General features: G+C 43.9%; 1 protein-coding gene across 1 annotated transcript in view; it reads left to right on the forward strand.

The window, feature by feature from the left end:
• Nucleotides 1-691: 691 nt before the first annotated feature.
• LOC139652015 (protein kinase C alpha type-like) overlaps nucleotides 692-15769 on the forward strand; it is a gene marked incomplete at its 3' end in the record, with an annotated part of 123966 nt that continues 108888 nt past the window's right edge. Inside the window, exons 1-2 of the mRNA XM_071528938.1 lie at nucleotides 692-1026; nucleotides 3358-3389. Of these exons, the coding sequence (XP_071385039.1) occupies nucleotides 860-1026; nucleotides 3358-3389 (199 nt within the window). The remainder of the gene's footprint in view (nucleotides 1027-3357; nucleotides 3390-15769) is intronic.

Raw genomic sequence — 15769 nt, forward strand, 5'->3', positions numbered from 1 at the left:
TCCACACGATGACGCCCCCATCCCAAATTCCTCCAGTGGGACCAGGGGCCTCCTCCCTCCCACGGTGGATCCTGTTGCGTGACATCAGCCCGAGTGAAAGAAGGAAGCGGAGCGCAGCTGCGTCAAGACAAACAGAGATACACACACTAGTACAGGAAGTTTGGCAAGGTTACCTTCAAAATAAAAGCGTAACAGCCTTAAGGAACCATCGTGCCACCACAGCTAAGGGATAAAATGGACAAAATATTTCCCATTATTCCAAGTTGAGAGCAGCACTGCCTGCAGCTGAGTGGTACATCAAGCTCTACAGTGGCGTAAGTGACGGAATTCTGAACACAAAACTAGAAAAATAAGGCCCAGGTTGAAAATAACTAGACATTTCCTTTAACCTCCCCCTGGCTGTTCAGTGGCCACCAGCAGAAGTTGTAGGCTACTGGTAGTAGTACGCCCCCTACTGTCAAACAGTAGAAAACTGGGTGTACTGGGCAGCTGAATGTGGGCACCTGTGAAGCAGGGTGTTGCTGCAAAATGTTGTCTTTCCCTGGGCAAATAAATGGTAAAGAACCGGGACTTTATTTTGAAAGCGCGAACAGGAAGTAGTATGTTGCGGTCGCGGCTAGTTTGACAGCGCGCGGAGCTGTCAGTAGAGCAGCCCAGTTGTAAGCGACAGGCTGGGAAAGCCCACAGACAGTAAGTACAGTGTCTCCAGTTCGGACCCGGCGAAGACCTCCGCTCCGCACTCCACTGGCTCAACACACCGGGCTGCGCGTCGGACGGGACTGAAACACACAGACTAACAGAAAGAGAGAGAGAAAGCGAGAGAGAGAAAAGCAACAGCACTGCTTTATTTTTAGGGGCCATGGCTGATGTAAGTTTAAACGAGTCGTCCACCGAGGACGTGGCGAATAGGTTCGCTCGCAAAGGTGCTCTGAGGCAAAAAAACGTCCACGAAATCAAGAACCACAAATTCATAGCCCGGTTCTTCAAGCAGCCGACTTTCTGCAGCCACTGCACCGACTTCATCTGGTAAGCCTTCCGTTTCCTACCTCCACACCCCCACTAACTGCCTGTTGCATATTGGATAAGTTCAGTCGAGTCTGCTCCGGACGATGATGTAACACAACTTTGGGCTACAACTTTCCCTGCCAGCCTATACAAGCCTACAGGCCTGCAACCCGTTCACTTCTACAACACTTTGTATTTACTATTGGAGCGATAGTGCAGGGGCGTCCAAACTTTCACTAACCCCCCAAATAGATATTACACCCCAGGCACCCATTTGATACGAGTTTGTTCCAGGAACCTCTCCATATGGGAAGAGTTTTGTTGTTGTTGACTGAGTATCGAATAGTGTAGCTGCCTACACTGTGCTGTGGAGGGATAAAAGTGGTGTGAGTGAATTACAATAGTCACTGCTGTCCATTCTGTAGCTGGGATAATTCCTAGTGAATGACAGTGTCATTCATCCTCATTCTGATAGGAGGATCTTCTGCTACACTGCATGAGTAGAACTGGACACACTGAGACTTACTATTCTAGCGGTATGCTTGTCACATTATATGAGTGTTGACAGGCAGCAAATTGCCTTTCGTTGCCTTTTGATGCTGTTAAAGTCTCACTTTGCTCTAGTATTTCCTGATTTTAAACACATTACTGCATTGCAAGTGGAGAGACACTGTTCTGGATCTATCCCAGCTGGAGTGTATGGATGAGTGATAGGTTGCCCTGCTCTGTCACATAGTTGCGCTAACTAAAGCCGCTGCAAAGCTACTGATTTCTCACTGGGAAACACTATAAAAGCCTCTAGTGCTGAATACTCTTCGGCAGCTGTACTGTACAGTGGAGCCGCCGCCCGCCAGGCACCTGACAATTAAAGTCAGAGATTAGCTAAGGTTTCCCAATCACTGTCACTGTGGGCCCATATGACAAAAACAGTTCACCTATACACTGAATGTACAAAATATTAGGGACACTTCCTCACTGATGAGGTGAATGCAGTTACAAGCCATTATCCCTTATTGATTTCCCTTGTTAAATCTCTACCAATCACAAAGGAGGAGATGGAGATAAACAGAAGCAGACGAGTTAGAGAAGGAGTTTGAAGCTTTGAGACAACTGAGATGTGGATTGTGCAGAAAGGGGCTGCAACTCAACATCAGGAAGACGTCCCTAATATTTTGTACATTCAGTTTATTCTGCAGAATATGTTTAGAGAAATGTTGTTAAATATGCAGATGCATTTGAAACATTTTAATGGCCAGTGACTTGCAGGTATACCGCAAGGCCTGCAAGGTACTGGTCTTATATTTACATCTAATTAGCATTTAAAAAGTCTTCTGTTTACCTTGATGCAACTTGCAGACACTCTGGATTGAGGGGAAACGGACGCAGCCATGTTGACAGCCCTCTACTGAAGGAGGGGTGTGTGTGTGTGTGTGTGTGTTCTCAAGCCATTTATGGCTTACAACCTTGATAATTTTACAGCGTGACCTGTGGCCACCAAAACGCCACTCCTTAGTCATGTGCAAACAGGCACAACGTACTGCTGAAAGCTGAACGCAAACTGCTGGTTGCTTCACCTCATTAATAAAGGAAGAGAGACTCCTCCACCTCGATTTAGTTTTTTGTTTTATTTCACATGGTCCTTGACATGCCGGGTACATTTTATGACTCGAGCAGCTGTGCGGATCATGTAGAAGCAGGGTTATTATAGTTTTGGCTATCTCATTAGGTTTTATTTTTTATATTGTTTTCAGTTTTTATTTCAGTTTCAGTTCAGTTTGAGTTAGTTTTCACTGTGGCTTTGGGAGTTTTAGTTTAGTTTTTATTAAGTTTCAGTTCTAGCTCTAGTATTTTTGGAGGGGGGGGGGTATTTTTTAAAGGTATAGTGATAGCAAGTGGAATGCAAACAGATCATTCATGCTTTTAAGAAGTATTTGCATGAATTTTTCAATTAGTGTTCACTGAAAACAGCCAAAAATTCTCAAAATTCATTGTGTTTTACCCTGCACATAAACTAAAAACATTTCACATATATTTTTTTTTATCTCATTTTGCTTACCCACAGTAGAATTAAAATACATGGGTGTGAGTTTGAAAACAGGGTTGTTTTCTTATTCCCTGAATAAGAAAACAATAAACCAAGTGTTTGGTTTATTGTTTTGTTTGGAGGAGATGACAAGCGAGGCGGCTTACAACATGTGAAAAGCGGATAGCTCCTCAATGCTGCTGTTGAATATTTGCGTATATAACACAGTGTCTTAACCTTGGAATGAACTGATGAATGAATGAATGTGTGTGTGAGAGAGAGAGAGAACAAATAATTATTTAATTCCTCCTTCTGCTCTGTTTTCACAGGGGATTTGGAAAACAAGGATTCCAGTGCCAAGGTAAAATGAAATTGACGTCCACAGACTTGGCTCCAGCCCACCTCAGACTGTTGACTCATTCACACATTAGGAGATCTGTGTGTGCGTGTGTGTGTGTCATGTGTGTGAAGCATAGGCTGTAGAAAACGTCCCAGTCAACTCAATTTATAAGGCTGTGTGCATCTCTTTTGCCATTTTTTGTATTAGACTCTCGCAATGTCCGTTTGTGACACGAACCTTCGTGCTGAGGTTTCTTTCTTTCTTTCTTTCTTTCTTTCTTTCTTTCTTGTTTTGTCTGTGAGAAAGTCTATGGTTATTTCTGATCACTGCTGTTTTATGACGAATATGACAGCCAAACATCAAGTGGACAAAAAAAGACAAATTGATGAACAAACTGACCAGACCAGAATTCAAGCCACATTCGACCATCCCAAGGATTTCAATGTTTCCAAATGTTGATACAGCTTCACTACAGTGTCATCCAGCTGGGTGGAAATGGGCCAAATATAACATTGTTGCACAGTATGCTATAATAGTGTAGTCATCGTTTGCCAAAGGAGGAGTGTCAGGGGTGCAGTAAAAAAGGACTAACAAGGGTAGGTTTGATCAATTTTATTTCATATGACATCTGTCATGATCTGACAGCCCCCCCCCCCACACACACACACACACCCAACCCCATAACACACACACTCTTGTGGCATTGTGGATTCATCTAGAACGTGTGTTTTCTGTGACTAGAATTATATGTTTATGGTGTTTATATTAATATCTGACAATATATCATGGCAATAGTTAAAGTGTACTACAGCATTTCAGTGAAAGCAGGCCTATTGGTGGTGAATGGTTTGGATGAACGGGAGTCACGGGAATGTGTCGGGGATTACTACTGAAGAGAGGATGAAAGGCAGAGGAAGGGCGGGACAGAAAGTGACAAGAGAGGAAGAGAGCAGGATAGAGAGAGAGAGAGAGAGAGGCATACAAATGCGGAGAGACAGCTCCGGCCAGTTCAACCCCCGATCACGCGACATGGCTTGAAGGTGGATTTCCTATCCACGCATCAACTCTTTGTCATAACTCCTCATCTAATGTGGAAACAGTTGGGCTTGCCAAGCTCTGACTCTGGCGGCGAGATGATGTCAAGCCGACGTGTCGCTCGCATATATATTCATTTTTTTTAATATTTATTAACAGCCCGCCGCCGCCGTTGGGCTTCCCTGACGTGTAGCGTGACATTCCAGCAGTCAAAAAAGTCAGCAACACGTAGAAAAATGTGAGATATCGCTGCTTTAAAATCAGTGCGGGGGGACAAGAAACTCTCATTTGAAAGTGCTCTGCTTTCAATTTCGAATGCTTTCATCCGTGTTTGTCGTCGCATTTTTACAAAGAGCCATTTTTCGAAAACGAGAGCCGGAAATAAAAGCATGTCGGCGGTGTCTTTGAGTCAGACGACGACTCCTCTTTAAGGCGTCTTGAGGCGAGCGTGCTGCACATGTCAAATGAAATATAGATTCGCTGAGCTCACTCGATGGGAAGCGCTCTTAAGTGGATCTCTTCCAACAGTGGGAGCAAGGAACGCCGAACCCCTTCGCCTGAGAGGGCTTTTGATCTTTCGATGGTTTTAGAAGCTCTTCCCTCGAGAGAGAGAATCACTACACATGTCAAGCTAATGTAAATAAGATGTTGTATAGTGTTTTTACGGGCCAGGGAAGTGACTGCACTACTGTCTGGGAAATGTTCACGTGCACTGGGGGGCCCCCATGCGTACGAGCCCGTGTCTAGATGGGTTGCCGTCTTTTTCCCAATGGGCCCGGCTACCAACAAGCCAACACCCTGCGAGATCCAGTCTGCTCTCAGGCTTCTAGTATTCACTTCTTGGGTGCGATGTGGAAGCGGAGGCTCAGTAGCGAGGCGGTCCGAGGCATCGGGGTGTTGACAGCCTAACGTGTTTTTGCATAACCTGACATTATCGTCCGCGCACCCACCACCCCCCCTGTCTCCCATGGGTCCCCTCCAACCCCACCTCTGCCTCCTGCGGTGGTCGTAGTACGCCCCTTTGGAAGCTGTCATTTGTCATCCCGCCTCATTATTGTTGCTGTCCCCGCTTGTTATACAGGAGACAATAAAGTATGAACGATTAGAGGGATGTTCGATGGAGACGTCGTGTGTTTTCGAGCCAGCAAGAGCTTCGACAAACCGGCCACTCCTGCGTCTTCCATCATAAATCTACACCGGGGCTTTTTCAATAAATAATGTCTGCCTTATCGAGATGAAGGTGATTGGTCGCAGTGCCGCGATTCAAAGTGGAAAAGGTTCCCACTTAAAAAAATATCTGTTTAGCCATCAATTATTAAACGGGGCCTCCTATGAAATGAGGGTCAAGTCAACAAGCAGAGAGGAGGGAGGCTCTCGGTCGCGAAGTGAACATGACAAAGTGATAAACCGGAGAGTGGCATTTCTGTAATAAGAGTGACATTTAATTTCCAGACCTGCAAATGTCCCCTTTTCTAAGAATAGAGCGGGCTATTCACAGAATTCGATCTCATCATCGGTGCAGTTGGAGCCTGGAATGTTCGATCCGAGTTATTCACATATTCATGATGTTTGAATGCTACTTTATGCTTGTGTGGTGATATTATTTATTTTAAAGGAACATTTTGGGGCTAAACATTAAAAAAAAAATAGAAAGTACAAAACAGTTTTGCCCTGGTAGAGTAGCCTTGGACAACCGATTCAAAAGATCAGGGTCGTAAACATGAACTTATGTGACCTTGGCAGATAAATCAAAGCATTCTAAACATGACACTTGTAATGTAATGAGATTGTAGCCCTAGTTAAAGATGTGGAGACATACAAGTCTATCAGTAACTACCTCTCTAGATGGTATCTGTATTGTGAACCCACTGGCTGTTGTCTCTTGGCCAGACTTACCGCGGAGTCCGATTTCAAGGCTCTGACCTGCTGCATTCGTGCGGGTATCTCCAATCACTGTTTAGCTGGCACTTCAAGTACAGGCAGGCAATTTGTACCCATGTTACTCAGTGGCTTTAGTCTTGTGATACCATTCAGACTCGCACTTTGTTTGGGAACTTAGGAGCTTGTTTTGTGCGTCTTTGATTTACCGGGGAAAGTGGACAGTGCGGTCTTGTTCCGTTTCAGCTGCGCCCTCAGCTGCAGGAGAGACCGAGTTTTCCGTTGCCGCTGAGCAGCCCTGCTTGACTATTTTGCCTTCAAGTGCCTTCTTCAAGGGCACCTTTGTAGATACTTAGTGAGAGGCGTGTGTTACGTTCCCCGCTTCAGATTTTTTTTCCCAGCCAGGTTCAGAGCCGTCTGCCACAAACTCAACTCTTTAACTTACGGGCTGTGGTTGCAGCTGCAGATTCAGATAGTATCAAGAGGCCATTGTGCCCTGCCACTATAAACTGAAACATGAAACCATTAGTGTAGTATACAGCCCCAGAGCATAGAATATGGGATCATAATTCAGATTTTATTGATAACAAGCCTCTTTAATCCATAAAACTCTAATGCCTGTTGTTGCCTCTACTGACAGATATGAAGAAAGAAATGATTATGTAGAGCCCCACTGCTTTTGTCCATAATGTGATGTGCTTGCTGGTACAAAGTACAACTGCGGTGAATGCCAAATCAATGGGAAAATGATCTTTTAAACTGCTGCTTTGAATTGAAATTTGAATCTAATTTGAAGTAGGGTAGGCTAGCCCTCTGAGGTGAATTTCTCCTAATGGACATATTTTATCTCTCTAATGGCCAGAAAGATGACTAGATGGGAGAGAAGTAAAGGGAGGTGGAATCAAAACTTCAAAATAGCCAAAAGGCCCCAGGAAATATTTGAAGTGGTCTTTGTTCTTTTTCATTGGCAGGTGGTGTTCAGTTTTACTTGATGGTCTTCCAATGCTGTTCTTTCTTTCTTTCTTTCTTGCTTTCTTTCTTGCTTTCTTGCTTGCTTGCTTTCTTTCTTTCTCTCTTTCTTTCTTTCTTTCTCTCTCTCTCTCTCTGGTTCATGGACCAGAAGAAGTCCCACTTTATGCTGCATGCACTGCTTGCAACAGTGCATTATTTCCTGTAGTGTTGCTACGTTGGCCTGACCGGGTTGTGATTGACAGACGGCGGATCCTAACGTAACTGCAATGTGTGCATTCATGTGGAACAGCCATCTTATAGTGAACGGAACGGAAATTTCAAAATAAAAAGTTTGTAAAGGTTTGTAGCCTGATATTAGCGTTCTGATGCGACTTTGCAAAACGTGATTGTTGGCTTCTCATTCACAGTGATGGATTACCTTCACTGACCTAATTAGACATCTTGGAAGTTGTTTTCTGTGCTCGAATTGAGTGGGAGTGCAAAAAAATGCAATGAAAACATGAAAAATGAGCAAACATGCCAATCACACTCGAATGTTCCTTTAGACCAACTTATTAGTTGAAGGCAAACCCACCCGTCAGCTCTGCCTCTTTGATGGTTGGCGGTCTCGTTTGATGTGTCAGACCAAACTTTGCAGTGTCACACATAGAGCGAGAGCACAAGTGTTTCCCACCCACCGAATCCTGTTGATGCACAGTGGCTTTAGAACGTGCTGTGTGACCTTGAGCTGCTAGGTGTTTGGACAGCACTGAGAACATCTTTGTGCACATCCGGCACAGTGTCATCCCAACAAGGCCTGTGTTGACAGTCCGTGGAAAGGTAAACTCCCTGTGTGCCCATGGTCCCCGTTCATGTTGGCAGACGCATGCGTTCTCATCTTACTTTTTTTGCTGTTGATTTTCTCCTTCATCTTCCTCTTCAAACAGCATGTGTTTCTCACTCACCGTTTCTTCCAGACCTGTAGTATATACTGCAGTCTGTCATCATTTTTTATCTTTTTTTCACCCAGTTTGTAACGTGCAAGGGTCAGCGTTCGTGCTGACATCACCAATGCAGGCACGGTAGTACGCAGAACGACGAGGCAGACTGTGTACAGACACCTTATGTAAGCCCTGGCCTAGATTCATTATATACTGCACAGGTCAAGTGGCGGCTAATGACAACAGATTGTCTACCGTAGCCATGAAAATATAGACATCAAGACCTAATGAGCAGTCTGTTTCGAGGGCACTACAGCTCCATTTCTGGTGTGCAGCATCTCAGTGTTTTTATAAGGACAGCGATACATAATTCATGCTTTATTTCTCCGGGGAGTTACATTGTCTTCCCATAATAAACTCCCTCTTTTAGTGAGAAATGTGTGTGGGTTTATTACAAAGTAAACCTCGAGTGGCCTGAAATGAACCGTGCCGATGTGCGTCTCGGTGAGTAATTCCGCAAGGGTGAATTTGCTGGAAAACGGTGCATCCATGCCGGTTTTAGTCAAGCAGCTAACGTTTTCAATTGTCTTTTAATTAGAGAGCAGGAATGAGACATTACATTAGCAAAACCTCTCTAACATGCACAAACGCAAAGACATTTAAATATGTTGAGGAATCGCAGCTCATTTTCAGCAGTTATGTAGAGTAATGTCCCCAACCTCTCATACAAAGTTGAATGCAATCACTCTCATTAATTTAGGCCAATTATGGCAGGCAGTGATGAGAAAATGTTTTAGGAGCCTTGTTTGAAAATTAGTAGCTAGGGGCTTCATTAAAAAAATAGGTCCTTGCATACAAATTTTGCACTCTTAACCAAATCCAAGCTATAGTTGGGCTTAATGAAAAATTGATCTCAAGACCAAAATCAGAAGACTCCATGTATCTTTTCTTCAATTTATTACTCATCAATTCATTTATCTGTTTATGTATTTATTTTTAGTCCCGAGACAGCAGGGGCTCTATGGATCTCATTGTTGGCCGGTCGCTCTGTTTACCACTTTTGGTCACGTGGGTGAAAGTGTGCCTCAGGGAGTTAGATTCCCAGCTGGGACGCTTCCACAAAATTTTATGTCGCGGGACTTTTAGTCTTGTTTATTTATTTACCCACGCAAACATGGGGAGAACATGCAAAGTCCACACAGAAAGGGTCAGGGCCGGGAATGGAACCCGGGTCCTTCTTGCTGTGAGGTTAAAGCTCAAAGCTGGAACAATTCCTGTCACTTTTCAAGCTATGAATGCTATAGATGTAATGCACAAAGATGTTCTGCGCAAGGGTCCTACTGAAAGCGTTCGTGACAGACACAGGTGAGCCTTGCCAGCTGTGGTCCAAGGATTCCCAGAAGACTTCTGGAATGTCAGATACACCCCGAGGGCTCGCCTTGATACATCAGATTCAGAACATAAACTCTGCCTTGGTCGGGGGCCGGGGCTTTGAATTACAGACCACCCTGCTGCCTTACGTCTTTGTTTTTGCCTTTGTCTTTGTCTTCCTCTCTTTTAAGGCCACAGTATACTTACAACAAAGGCCAACTTGCCCGAAACTGAGCCACAGTCGAACACAGTCGCTGCATACAAATGTGTGTACGCTCTCTCAGCTTCGTATTGTTCGTTTACTGACACTTCAAGCCAGTGGGGTTGCATGAAGATTGAAGAGACGTTAACATGGAGACAATCAACCGCAAAAGGAGACGCTTTCCCACAAGACGACACAACCGAACGTGTGATATTTTAGATCAGTTACAGGCGGTCATGCGCTGCAGGCTGCTGTGTGAAGAATTTGACGTGTTCGGCCAGCAAGCCTGTGCGCGCTACGGAAGCCAAAGCCAATGCAGAGCTTTATTTTCTCTGCAAATGTGTCCTTTTGTTCGTTCTGCCGAATTTCGTTTCTGCAGCAAGTACACTACCATCTTTACTCTCTCTCTCTCGCTCTCCTTCTCTAATTCTCTGTCTGTCTGCCTGTCTGTCGTTCTCTGTCATTCTCGTGGCTCAGAGCCAGAACCCAACAGTACCCGCTACAATGCACTCTCCCCCGAGTAGATCCCTCGGGGGTCGCCCCTACGCCCACATTCTCTCTCCCTTTCCCTCTCTCTAACCCTAACCCTCCGCACACACATGTAGTCTCGTCATTCCATGCCACTGGTAAATCAGAGGAGCGTATCCGTGAGGCATTTGGTCGGGGTGGGGTTATTCCTCTCATGGCAGGATTGAGATGTCTCAGCTGCTAGATGCTTGAGACTGTTGTGGCCCAGAGTTAGATACGTTGTCCTTTCGAATAGAGAAGAGCAGAGAGCTGGCGTCGTGGCATGTGTGTGGATGTGTGTGTGTGTGTGTGTGTGTGTGTGTGTATGGGCGTGCGTTTATGAGAGGGAGTGGGAAGGGGGCAGAGTTCAACTTAGGCTATATATAGTGTTGCTCATCGGCCCCCTGAAGAGATAGACTGCTGCACATAGCACTCATGTTCTGTTTATAGGAGTACACTTGCTCTGTCTTTTTAGCCGGCCACTGTGCGATTACATAAGGGCCTCAGCTGAGGATACACATATTAGTCGAGTTCTGCGGATGTTAGCAACTCGGTGGGCTGACCTGGAACCTTAGCAACTTTACGTTTTAGCCAATAACTCCTGAACCGTGTGGCGTAGAATCCATTTTTTCCCCCTTAGATTATTTGGCTCATGACAAATGCATTGCACATACTGGCTTTCATTTCCACCATGACGGCTTTTCCGGCAATTTGAATTTAGTTTTTTTTTTGCTATTTCTTGATAGAATCTCCATTAAATTTTGCACACAGCATCTTTGGACTTCCTAGATTACTGCTATTATGCAGCAAATTGGAAATAAACGACCGGACTTCTTGAGTGCGGAGTGATATGATCAGATCTGAAACAGCTTCTGAATAACAGACCTCAGAATGCCTGCAGTGGCCAATCAGAATTGAGTATTCAACAAAGCCGTGGTATAATGCTAGATGTTCCGGTGCTATGGATTACAGTTGAAGAAGTCTGTCATGCAGGCAGACATGCTGTCGAGGATTTGAGACTGAGTGGAGAAAGACTTATACCCCGAGGAAACTATAATCCACATGATTATAGTTAGCTAGTGTGATTGACACATAGACCTTGATCAGGACCATGACCTGTGCGATGCCCCCCGGTGTCTGTAAAGGGAGCCTGTCAGATTAGAGGTATGATGTGAATATGGCCTCCCTGAGAGTGCCCATAATAACTAGTGCTGCACCAGCAAATCCCCAGCAGTAAAACCGCTTACTCCAAAAGCCTCCCCGGGTGTAAAAGGCTCACCACCCCGGATCCACATCCACCCTACAAAGTAGTTAAAACACCTCCCAGCCATTACCTTCCATTACCTTCCATTACCTTAAACCCATACCAACACCTCTGATCCGCTAGGACAAAAAACACAGTGAACATGAAATCACCATTAAGTAAGATTATGGTGAGAGGCCTTCCACATCTGGTAGCTTTGTTCTGAGACTCGGTGTTCCAGCCCACAAAGTACAGTGCATTAATAAAACGTAGTATGCGCAAACATTTGGACAAAGCTGAGTTTCTTGTTATTGGCCCTGATGACATTTTTAGACAAGAGTGATCTTTGAATCGGATTTAAATCTAAAAGGCTGATTGGGACATATTTTTTCAACTTGGTCACACAGCAACAAAGAAATTGGTTTTGTCTTTTAAAGGGGCAATGCAACATTTTTGACGCAATAAATCGATAGGATATTATACCTTATCAGTCTGTGCATGTGTATACATGCCTGAAATTGGCTTTCCAGTGATGTTCATGACTTTTTGGGTGTATATACCATTTGCTGTGGGCGTGACCAATGTTTAGCTGGATTGTGGAGGCTTTACGGATGCCAGTTACCTCGGCTTCAGGCTAGATACAGTTTCGAGGTAGACAGCTCATCAAGATGAGTGACAAGTGCTGCGGCAGGAACTTGAACAAATGCCTCAAGGCAAAAAAGTTGCAAATTATAGCTCTAAGTACACTGAGAGACTTGTACTTTATGCTCATTTCACATCAGCTCACACAGCACATTTGCCTGTGCTAATAAGTGTTGATTTTTCAGTGATAATCATTAGTGTTGATTGAGCTGAATTTGTTGAGCTCATTGAGCTGAATTAACTCTGATGGCTATGGACTAAACATTGGTATAATATTGATATTTGCACTCTCATAGTTAGATTAACACTGGTGATTTTGCTGTGTACCTTTATGGCTGTCATGCTCCTGTTTCAATCAACAAACTGTTCCATGGCTGCAGATTGTGTAGACTTCTGCCTGCGTTATTCTCATGTAATCCACTATTCAATTTATAGCTGGCATTTTTCCTGTTTATTCTACTGTAATTTATTTATTATTGTTTTCCAAAGCACTTAATAACTCTGTATTGAATTGGGCTATAGAAAACATATTAATATAGCTTAACACCACATTAGGCTTTCAACAGCTGGAAGACTTGTTGTAAAAGCTCAAACCACCAAAGTACACAGCATTAAAATGTGGCATTGGGTGCATTAAAATTCAATATGTGGATAATACATGGACATTATAATGCCTTGCGACGTATAAGCTGTTTTACACAGTCAGCTCCAGCTGTAGCAGTGGGATTTGGTCCTCAGCAGAATTCTAGCCGGTGGGTGGGTGAGATGGTTTGTTGGTAAATAATTTATAAATGCAAGTAATTATTTTTCCACACATCCTACCTAAAATTGATTTAACAAAGGGATGCGTTTGATATTTTGTGTGAACAGGATGCCACCCCCCTTCATCCATCCTCAAATTGCTCCCTGATTATAGCTGAACTGGAAGGAATTAGAATTGTCAAACAAGCATAAATCTACTGGTGTAACTCAGTTAGGCAGCAGTATGGCCCTCATGAGACACATGTGCCTAACCCTAGGTGCTCTGTCTGTTAAATAGTTGAACCTAGCCTGGTTTATTAAGTCAGATACATACACAACCTGAAAAGTGGATATGTCCCTTTCTTTCTAATATAGACTGAGCGAGCCTCATGTGTTATAACATATTAAAATGTGTTTGACACTGCTCTGCACAGGGCTGCATGGCTGTGTGTGTGTTGTCATAGTCTTAGGCTGGCTGAATACTGTAAGTAAGTTGACAGTGATACTGATCTTAATCCTATCCATTAGCATAACTCTGCTCAGGCGGATTATGGATTTTGATCTGCGCGAGTGTGTGTTGTTTCTTTATGGATAGAAGCGTTGCAAGGCCTTGAACTGGGTGTGGCATGCATGAAAGTGGAGTACGAGCGGTGATGGACAGCCAATCAAAAGACTGGAGTTTTGTGTGTGTGTGTGTGTGTGTGTGTGTGTGTATGTGAATGTGAATGCATTGTGTCCATATGAGCTGTGTTTATTTTAAGCCTCTCAGATAAGAAATGCTGATCTTCTGTTGCCTTCGACCAACCTCATTACCAAGCATAATGTTCTGAAAAGACATAAATATTTATGGGTCAGCGTTCCAACTCTGAAGTGTCTTGACAAAATTGAATTTATCCGGATCTGATTCCATTTTATGATTCCAAATGTCTAAAGAAAGCTAATAAAGCGCAGATAAATAGGCTTATCTTAAGGCCAGCGTTGCGCCACACAGATGTCTTTGCCTTCAAGCCAAAGCTGACAAAAAAAATTCTCAATCATAAATTCCAGAGAGAATTGCTGGCTTGCGGCTCGGTCCGGGCCAGAAACAGCATTATCAAAACACACGGCCATTTTGGACTTCCCTGAAAACCTCTCCGCCTCTCTTCCTGTTTCTCGACAATCAATTCAGCCGAGCTGCATTAAGATGAGACTAATCCATCCTGGCTGTCTGCATTATTTATCGGCCCGAATTCCCACAGTGCATTTGGGGAAATGCTGTGTTGTGTTCAGTATGTGCTTCGTGGCCCTAATGTGTTTGGCGGTGAACGTATAAGGTGATGTTTGCTGTTCGCCTCATTTCTCAGCCTGGAGGGACCGTGTTGCAATATGCAGATCCCACTTATTTTTACAGAATGAGCATATATGAATATTGCATTTGAAATAATATCCATCCACGCTGACGTTCAGTCAACATTCATATGGTGTAATGACTGCCATTTGTTCTCTCCCCTGCCTCTGAATCTATTAGTCTATCTTCTGGGCTTCCACGGGGGGACTCGGACAACACATTAATGCAAATCTCCTTGTCTCTTTGCACAGGAGAATTCCTGCATGGCTGGGAAATACATTCACTGACACCTGCATGGCATGAGATAATAGACCCCTGTTCAGTTCCTGATTGCATGCTGTCGTGATGTCTGTCGTGATGTAGCCCAAACCTGTTTCACAGTGTGAGTTTGATATGGGGATTTGAGCGCAGGAAGGGGAACTGACTGAGCGGTGCCAGGTGGGATGACGTCCGCGCTCCCGTTGTCATGCTGATGTCACCTGGAATATGATTCCAATTTGGTCTGGTTTCTCTCTCTCTCTCTCTCTCTCTCTCTCTCTGTGTCAGTTGGAAGACACAAGCAGGTATTTTAATCGCGGAGCGTCACAGGGCTTTGAAGTTAAAATTTGGCACTGAGCTCCAGTTTTTGAAATGCTTCCCTTTTCTCGCTTTGATACATTGATATGAAATATTGGAGTTGACTTTGCTGGCGTTGGAGGTGACTTTGCTTGTCTTTGGCCCTATTTGCAGGGGACTGATGTTAGCTTGGGATGTCTACTGAGTTGTAATGTATGTGGGGAAGACACTGGTCCCCTGATAATACTAATCCTGTGCAAACCGAACTCTCCGTAATTTCAGCCATAAATTATTTCTGGCATGCAATTTCCTTTTCTTCTTCTTCTAGATGCAGGATTTCTGTCTTTTTCCTGTCATGGAAAATTAAGGCTGTAGTGGAATGTATAGAGGAAGGTTTTGAATTGTGTCCGGGACACTGGAGGTTTCAGCGAATGTCATTATCCTATGCAATAGCCTGTATTGTATTTAATGCAGAGGTTGGGAATTCATTAATTCCCGTGACCCCCATATAATACTAATCCTGAACAATAGGGCTTTACCCCTTGTGTGCACCAGAAGCGATTCAGCTCCGCCACATGCACGTCACTCTGACCTGCTCCATCTTTTTATGCTTTAAGTCCATTTTTTTCTACCTTTGCGCATAAATGTGCCATTTAAAACCCATTGCATAGACTTTTAAGCCATCTAAAAAACAGTTTTTTGGTGTATTTTTTCTGTTAAGGCTGGAAAAAGTGGGCTGATATAAGAGGATGTTGACTGGAAATGCTACGGTCTCATCTTTCCATGACTTTATCCAAATATTTGGGCTTTAAAGACCTGTTCTGAGATTCTCTCCCCCCAAAATACCTCTACATTTCACAGTTTCTACACCTTCAAGTTCAAATAAAGTATTCAATGACTTAAGTGTTGATGATATATACATCTAACAATATTTGATAGGAAAACTGTATAAAATGGGCATGCTTACCCATATCAATGATGTATCTCAGTTTCTGCTTGTGTATTTAG

The sequence above is a fragment of the Centroberyx affinis genome, unplaced genomic scaffold (genome assembly GCF_046629955.1).
Source record: "Centroberyx affinis isolate AG114_WGS23_722 - 3 ecotype Tasmania unplaced genomic scaffold, CSIRO-AGI_Caff_v1 ptg001740l_1, whole genome shotgun sequence".
NCBI classification, from domain to species: domain Eukaryota; kingdom Metazoa; phylum Chordata; class Actinopteri; order Beryciformes; family Berycidae; genus Centroberyx; species Centroberyx affinis.